This window comes from Somniosus microcephalus, chromosome 34, assembly GCF_052327205.1.
Source record: "Somniosus microcephalus isolate GS21.2 chromosome 34, FLI_Smic_1.0, whole genome shotgun sequence".
NCBI classification, from domain to species: domain Eukaryota; kingdom Metazoa; phylum Chordata; class Chondrichthyes; order Squaliformes; family Somniosidae; genus Somniosus; species Somniosus microcephalus.
Window position 1 is genome coordinate 13,836,999 of NC_141020.1, and position 8,066 is coordinate 13,845,064.

An 8,066-nucleotide genomic window follows, 5' to 3' on the forward strand; every position below is an offset into this window, starting at 1 on the left:
ACAGCGGATTCAGCTCGGAGACTGGCGACTTCCCTTGTCTCTGTCTCTGCTTAAGGGTCCAACCTGCGATGAGTCGGGAGTCTCGGTCTGTTCTGCAGCAGCAACCAACAGCAGGACGCTCCATTTAACCCAGTCATGGGACAGCTGGTGCGGGGAGTAGACAACTGTCACACTGGTGTAGTAAGGGAGAGTGGGACAGTGTAGAGGGAGCTTTACTCTGTATCTAACCCATGCTGTACCGGCCCTGGGAGTGTTTGATGGGGCAGTGTAGAGGGAGCTTTACTCTGTATCTAACCCGTACTGTACCTGCCCTGGGAGTGTTTGATGGGACAGTGTAGAGGGAGCTTTACTCTGTATCTAACCCCGTGCTGTACCTGCCCTGGGAGTGTTTGATGGGACAGTGTAGAGGGAGCTTTACTCTGTATCTAACCCATGCTGTACCTGCCCTGGGAGTGTTTGATGGGACAGTGTAGAGGGAGCTTTACTCTGTATCTAACCCGTGCTGTACCTGCACTGGGAGTGTTTGATGGGACAGTGTAGAGGGAGCTTTACTCTGTGTCTAACCCGTGCTGTACCTGCCCTGGGAGTGTTTGATGGGGACAGTGTAGAGGGAGCTTTACTCTGTATCTAACCCGTGCTGTACCTGCCCTGGGAGTGTTTGATGGGACAGTGTAGAGGGAGCATTACTCTATATCTAACCCGTGCTGTACCTGCCCTGGGAGTGTTTGATGGGACAGTGTAGAGGGAGCTTTACTCTGTATCTAACCCGTACTGTACCTGCCCTGGGAGTGTTTGATGGGACAGTGTAGAGGGAGCTTTACTCTGTATCTAACCCGTGTTGTACCTGCCCTGGGAGTGTTTGATGGGACAGTGTAGAGGGAGCTTTACTCTGTATCTAACCTGTGCTGTACCTGCCCTGGGAGTGTTTGATGGGACAGTGTAGAGGGAGCTTTACTCTGTATCTAACCCATGCTGTACCTGTCCTGGGAGTGTTTGATGGGACAGTGTAGAGGGAGCTTTACTCTGTATCTAACCCCGTGCTGTACCTGCCCTGGCAGTGTTTGATGGGACAGTATAGAGGGAGCTTTACTCTGTATCTAACCCCGTGCTGTACCTGCCCTGGGAGTGTTTGATGGGACAGTGTAGAGGGAGATTTACTCTGTATCTAACCCGTGCTGTACCTGCCCTGGCAGTGTTTGATGGGACAGTATAGAGGGAGCTTTACTCTGTATCTAACCCGTGCCTTGAGAGTGCATAGCCATTCCCAGCACTACCAAATCTCTAAAATAGCGTGAGAGGGACCCTGATGTGTTTAAGGGAATGTCAGGTGTGAGGGGTGGTGTCAGTGTGGTTCATTCTAACACATCCTAAGAAACCATTTAAAAACAAACCATTCAGTAATACCAGCTTTTGAAATCCAAGTCAAACAGCAGATTTCGAGAAATATTTTGATTCAGTGTATGGAAGAGGTAAACACACTTCTAGTGACCATGCTTAGAGTTGATGAAAAGCCAATTGTTCTTTTTTTTTGCTTCGAGCCAGTTCCTGTCGGGAAGGACATTCCACAAAGTTTTTAGGCTGCAAAGCCAATCTGTTCAGCTTAGCAAACATTGGCACGGGCTCCCGGGACTCCACAGTAACAGTATTTTACCCGAAGCTGCCTCCTCCTCTCCCAGTCTGCTGAGGCTTCAGAATGTTTGCTGGATGGGACAAGATGCAGCCTGGGATGTCTCTGGCAGTCGGGGTCTGGTGTCTGATTGTTTTCTGCCCCGGCGGGGTCTTATCCGCAAGGGGCGAGGTGATGCATAAGCTGGCGGACAGGAAGCAGTGTGCCGACGAAGAATGCAGCCGTGAGTATACCTCCAACACAAAGCCGCTGCTGCAGAGCTGAACAGTGTTTGCTGAACTGCAGGAGTCGGTTGAAATGCAATGCCACACCCCGGGAGGCGGCTGCATTATCGAGCGTTACTCGGTTTAACGGAAGAATTTTAAACTACGACAAAAGAAAATCAATTTTTTCATCGTACAGCACAGCAGGAGGCCATTCAGCCCATTGTGCCTGTGCCAGCTCTTTGAAAGAGCTCTCCAATTAATCCTGCTCCCCCTGCTCTTTCCCCACAGCCTTGCAAACTTTTCCTTTTCAAGTATTTATCCAATTCCCCCTCGAATGTTATTGAATCTGCTTCCACCGCCCTTTCAGGCAGCGCATTCCAGGTCACAACATCTCGCTGCGTTTATTAAAAAAAAAGTCTCTCCCTCTGGTTCTTTAGCCAATTCTCTTAAATCTGTGTCCTCTGTTTACAGAACCTGCTGCCATTGGAAACAGTTTCTCCTTATTTACTCCATCAAAATCCCTCAAAATTTTGATGAGAGTCGGTGAGGAGAGGCCACTTCCACTGGCAGGAGGAATGAACAGAATTACAAAAGTCGGCAGCTGATTTCACTTTGACAATCCTTGACTATTTTGCAATCGGTGCATTCCTGTTGGAAGCGGGCAGCTTTCAACTGGGGACTGGCTCCTGTCTCTCTGCTAAAGATATCTTGGCGTCAGCTGTGGCTCAGTGGGTAGCACACTCGCCTCTGAGTCAGAAGGTCGTGGGTTCGAGTCCCACTCCAGGGACCTGAGCGCACAAATCTAGCCTGACGCTCCCAGTGCAATGCTGAGGGAGTGCCGCACTGCCGGAGGTGCCGTCTTTTGGATGAGACGTTAAACCGAGGCCCCGTCTGCTCTCTCTCAGGTGGATGTAAAAGATCCCACGGCCACTATTTCGAAGAAGAGCAGGGGGGAGTTCTCCCCGGTGTCCTGGGGCCAATATTTATCCCTCAATCAACATAACAAAAATAGATGATCTGGTCATTATCACATTGCTGTTTGTGGGAGCTTGCTGTGCCCAAATTGGCTGCCACGTTTCCCACATTACAACAGGGGCTACACTTCAAAAAGTACTTCATTGGCTGTAAAACGCTTTGGGACATACGGTGGTCGTGAAAGGCGCTATAGAAATGCAAGTCTGTCTTTTTTACCTCACCATTCTTGATGTGTCGGCAGGTTTTATAGAATAGAATCATAGAATGGTTACAGCACAGAAGGAGGCCATTGAGCCTGTGCCGGCTCTCTGCAAGAGCCCTTCGGCTACTCCCACTCCCTCGCCCTTTCTCCGTTTGACTTGTACAGCGATTTACTTGTACTTCTTGCAATTTAATATACTGTATTCACTGCTCATGATACGGTCTCTACACTGGGGAGACCAAACGCAGATTGGGCGACCGCTTTGCGGAACACCTCCGTTCAGTCCACAAGCGTGACCCCCGAGCTTCTGGTCACCTGTCACTTCTCACTTTAATTCTCCGCCCCACTCCCACCCTGACCTCTCCGCCCTCGGCCTCTTACACTGTTCCAATGAAGCTCAATGTAAACTCGAGGAACAGCACCTCATCTTTCGATTAGGCACTTTACAGCCTTCTGGACTCAACATCGAGTTCAACAATTTCAGACCATAACCTCGGCCCCTTTTTTTTGGACGGGCAGCTGTTGATGAATCTGCCGTTCCCATTTGCACCTCCTCTAGACCCATCTTCTGTTCCTTTACCTGTCCCATTACCATCTCCTTTTGCTTTGTACAATCATCCCTTTTGTCATTTAATCTCTCCTGCCCTCCACCCTATCATAGACCTTCCCTTTTGTCCTTTCCTCCCCTCCCTGCACTTGCTTAAAAACCTGTTACATTTCTGACGAAAGGTCATCGACCTGAAGCGTTAACTCTGTTTCTCTCTCCACAGATGCTGCCTGACCTGCTGAGTGTTTCTAGCATTTTCTGTTTTTATTTTGGATTTCCAGCGTCCGCAGTATTTTGCTTTTCTAATGGTCTTGGCAGGCGTATTCTCTTGATTGTCACAGCCAAGGCACATTTTATCCTCCCTCCAACATTCAGATACGTGCGTTGGACGGAGATCAGGAGCACGGAGCCTGTCTGACTTTTCCCCCCTCAGAGCGCTGATAAATAATGGCTGGCTTATTCTGGGCTTCACTCTGGGCGACGGGTGCCCAGCCTGGACACTGCGCGCTCTGTTTAAAAATCCTGCCTGCTGTTTTTCTTGTAGATCCCATTTCAATGGCTCGAGCATTGGCAGATTACACGGGTCCTGACTGCAGGTTCATCAACATCCGTCAAGGACAGATCGTTTATGTGTATGGAAAACTCAAAGGGAGGGGACGCAATTTCTGGCAAGGGACGGTGAGTCTGAGACCGAGTCTCCGCAGAATTTGTCTTTCGGTGTTTGGCGCTGAGATTGGCTGCCCCAAGTTAGCCTTTGGCTCTGTGACCAACCCCAGCCAAGTGTGGTGCCCAGTGTCGGTGTTTGGGCTGTGGGTCTGTCTGGCGTCTGTGATACTGACGCCAGCCTGTGCGAGACGGGCCGGTGCCTGTGCGAGACTGGCCGGTGCCTGTGCGGAGAGACTGACCGGTGCCTGTGCGGAGAGACGGGCCGGTGCCTGTGCGAGACGGGCCGGTGCCTGTGCGAGACGGGCCGGTGCCTGTGCGGAGAGACTGACCGGTGCCTGTGCGGAGAGACGGGCCGGTGCCTGTGCGAGACGGGCCGGTGCCTGTGCGGAGAGACGGGCCGGTGCCTGTGCGAGACGGGCCGGTGCCTGTGCGAGACGGGCCGGTGCCTGTGCGAGACGGGCCGGTGCCTGTGCGGAGAGACGGGCCGGTGCCTGTGCGAGACGGGCCGGTGCCTGTGCGAGACGGGCCGGTGCCTGTGCGAGACGGGCCGGTGCCTGTGCGAGACGGGCCGGTGCCTGTGCGAGACGGGCCGGTGCCTGTGCGAGACGGGCCGGTGCCTGTGTGTCTGACCAATGTCTGTGCGAGACTGGCCGGTGTCGGTGCGAGACTGACTGGTGTCTGTGTTTAGGTTCAAGGTGATTATTTTGGGGAGCAGTCAACAGTTCTTGGATTTTTCCCAAAGTCGGTTGTGAAGGAGATGCAACAGCTGGGGACGGATCTTGTGGAACTGCCGACAGTAGTAAGTGTATTTTTCTTCTTTACACTGGCACCGTGGGGCGATGGCGGGCACCGTGGGGCACTCAACGTTGTGGTGCTGCTTTTATCATAAAAAGCCTCTTCCTCTCAGCTCCCCCTCCCCCCAGCAATAGTCAGTAATAAGCAGAAAAACTGCTGAACTTGGGAACCTGAAACAGGAACAAAAAATGCTGGGAGTGTTCAGCGGGTTATTCAGCGCCAGCGGGGAGAATGAAGTCAGTGCGATGGTTTGAAAGGCTCGTGCCCCAAACGCTGGCCTCTGCTGCCCTGTGTTTATAACACATCCTGTTCTTGTTTCACTAATGCTTCACCCAGGGTGGGACTGCGCTAGAGCCCAGGACGGCCCCAGCCTCCGCTCCCGTCTGCGCTGATCTGTCAGGGAGCAGCAAGAGGCAAATAACTGGCCTCAGCCTTTGGACAGTGAGGAAATGTAGGCTGGAGAGGGGAAATCAGCCAGGGTTCCTGCCCCTGATCACTGTCCAGTGACCTCCTGGGTTAGAGAGAGGGGAAATCAGCCAGGGTTCCTGCTCCTGATCACTGTCCAGTGACCCCTGGGTTAGAGAGAGGGGAAATCAGCCAGGGTTCCTGCCCCTGATCACTGTCTAGTGACCCCCTGGGTTAGAGAGAGGGGAAATCAGACAGGGTTCCTGTTCCTGATCACTGTCCAGTGACCTCCTGGGTTAGAGAGAGGGGAAATCAGCCAGGGTTCCTGCTCCTGATCATTGCCCAGTGACCCCCTGGGTTAGAGAGAGGGGAAATCAGACAGGGTTCCTGTTCCTGATCACTGCCCAGTGACCCCCTGGGTTACATAGAAACTAGGAGCAGGAGTAGGCCATTCGGCCCTTCGAGCCTGCTCCGCCATTCAACGAGATCATGGCTGATCATCCAAACCCTAGCACCCGGTCCCTACACCGACAGCCATCCCACACAAACCCTATCCCCGTAACCCCACATATTTAATCCCCCCTAACACTAAGGGCCAATTTTTATCATGGCCAATCAACCTAACCCACACATCTTTGGACTGTGGGAGGAAACCGGAGCACCCGGAGGAAACCCACGCAAACACGGGGAGAATGTGCAAACTCCACACAGTCACCCGAGGCCGGATTTGAACCCGGGTCCCTGGCGCTGTGAGGCAACAGTGCTAACCACTATTCCGAGAGGAAATCAGCCAGGGTTCCTGCTCCTGATCACTGCCCAGTGACCCCTGGGTTAGAGAGAGGGGAAATCAGCCAGGGTTCCTGCTCCTGATCACTGCCCACAGTGACCCCTGCTGGTAAGTGTGTGTTGAACTTGATGGTGATGCTCCCTACAGTTGAATAGTCTGTTGCCACTCCTGGGTTAGGCTTATACCCGAAGGACCACCACTTGGGTGAGACAGCAGAGAGTGACTGATGCCTGTGTGTGACACATCCCCTCACTGTCTTCAATGGGAGAAGGGTTAGTGGTCAAAATGGTGGGTTTATTACAGAACTGTTTGACAATGCCCACCTGTGTTTGTAGGACTGGGATTTCTACTGTTAGTAAAAGAGGATCAGCGAGGGATTGTGCTTCGACCAGCAGAAAACCAGCCAACACCACAGAGAGTCGTATAGAATTAGGAAAACTAGAACACACTGTAGTGAGTGACTGTAAGACACATCCAAATAAACAGGAATATAACCGCTGGGCTGCTGTCTTTATTTAATATTTCTCGTGTACACTTCCAGCTCCAATTAAGAGGTGGCATATGCCTCCCTGCCCTTCTTAAAGGGGCACAACCACCAGAAACTTTAACTTGAACAAAAATTAAAGGACACTTAAATTAAATCAATTCTATTTTCCGGGGTGGTGAGGCACTGCAGTCCCTCCCGTGCCCACCCGGTCGCGGGAGGCCTCGAGCATGCCGGTGGACACCGTGCGCTCCATCTCCAGGGACACCCGGGAGATGGGAGCAGGCAGTCGGGCTGAACGACCTCCTCGACCGCCCGCTGCCTGGACCTGTTAATGGCTACCTTGGCCAGGCCCAGGGGCAGTCCTGCGAGGTCTTCCGACTTGCAAATAGTATATTGGCCTTTATTACAGGAGGATTTGAGTATAAGAGTAAAGGCATCTTACTGCAATTATATCGGGCCCTGGTGTGACCACACCTGGAGTATTGTGTACAGTTTTGGTCTCCTTACCTAAGGAAGGATATACTTTCCATAGAGGGAGTGCAACGAAGGTTCACCAGACTGATTCCTGGGATGGGAGGATTGTCCTGTGAGGACAGATTGAGTAGACTAGGCCTATATTCACTAGAGTTTAGAAGAATGAGGTGATCTCATTGAAAGATACAAAATTCTTACAGGGCTCGACAGGGTAGATGCGGGGAGGATGTTTCCCCTGGCTGGGGAGTCTAGAACCAGGGGGTCACAGTCTCAGAATAAGGGGTCGGCCATTTAGGACTGAGATGAGGAGAAATTTCTTCACTCCGAGGGCGGTGAATCTTTGGAATTCTCTATCCCAGAGGCTGTGGAGGCTCAGTCGTTGAGTATATTCAAGACAGAAATCGATAGATTTTTGAATATTAAGGGAATCAAGGGATATGGGGATAGTGCAGGAAAGTGGAGATGAGAAGATCACCCATGATCTTATTGACTGGCGGAGCAGGCTCGAGAGGCCAAATGGCCAACTCCTCCTAATTCTTATGTTGCTACTTTTTGGGACTGGAGGCGATACTGAACTGTTCACTGTAGTACTTCCACCCTGCCACAGGATGGCACTTGCGAGCTGTTGGCAGGACCTGGGGTTTACGTTCCAGATGTCTAAACGCCATTCAGGATCGCGCGAGCCAGAGACAGCGAGTGAGAGAGAGAACACACGGTAGCTGTCGGCTTTTCTCTTGCCCTGTAGGGACCCACCCTAATTAAACCAAGTCCAGGGAGCTTGTGCACAGGTTGGCAGAGCAAAGGGTTAGGGACGGCAAACTGGGGATACTGATGGCGTTTAACCAGCTGAAGCCACGTGGCACTAGTAAGGTTCCTGCTGCTCATCGTCCCAGGG

At 52.1% G+C, this 8,066-nt stretch overlaps 1 protein-coding gene across 1 annotated transcript; it reads left to right on the forward strand.

The window, feature by feature from the left end:
- Positions 1-1,191: 1,191 nt before the first annotated feature.
- Positions 1,192-6,708, forward strand: LOC147096777 (melanoma-derived growth regulatory protein-like). Its single transcript, XM_085973398.1, has 4 exons — positions 1,192-1,850; positions 4,102-4,235; positions 4,912-5,022; positions 6,546-6,708. Exons 1-4 carry the CDS (start codon positions 1,694-1,696, stop codon positions 6,564-6,566), a joined length of 423 nt encoding a protein of 140 aa, XP_085829524.1. The 5' UTR covers positions 1,192-1,693; the 3' UTR covers positions 6,567-6,708.
- Positions 6,709-8,066: the final 1,358 nt, after the last annotated feature.

Coding starts and splice junctions, on each gene's coding strand:
- LOC147096777 (XM_085973398.1), top strand. CDS start 1,694: ATGTTTGCTGGATGGGACAAGATGCAGCCTGGGATGTCTCTGGCAGTC. Junction 4,236..4,911: donor GCAATTTCTGGCAAGGGACG/GTGAGTCTGAGA, acceptor GTCTGTGTTTAG/GTTCAAGGTGATTATTTTGG. Junction 5,023..6,545: donor TTGTGGAACTGCCGACAGTA/GTAAGTGTATTT, acceptor CTGTGTTTGTAG/GACTGGGATTTCTACTGTTA.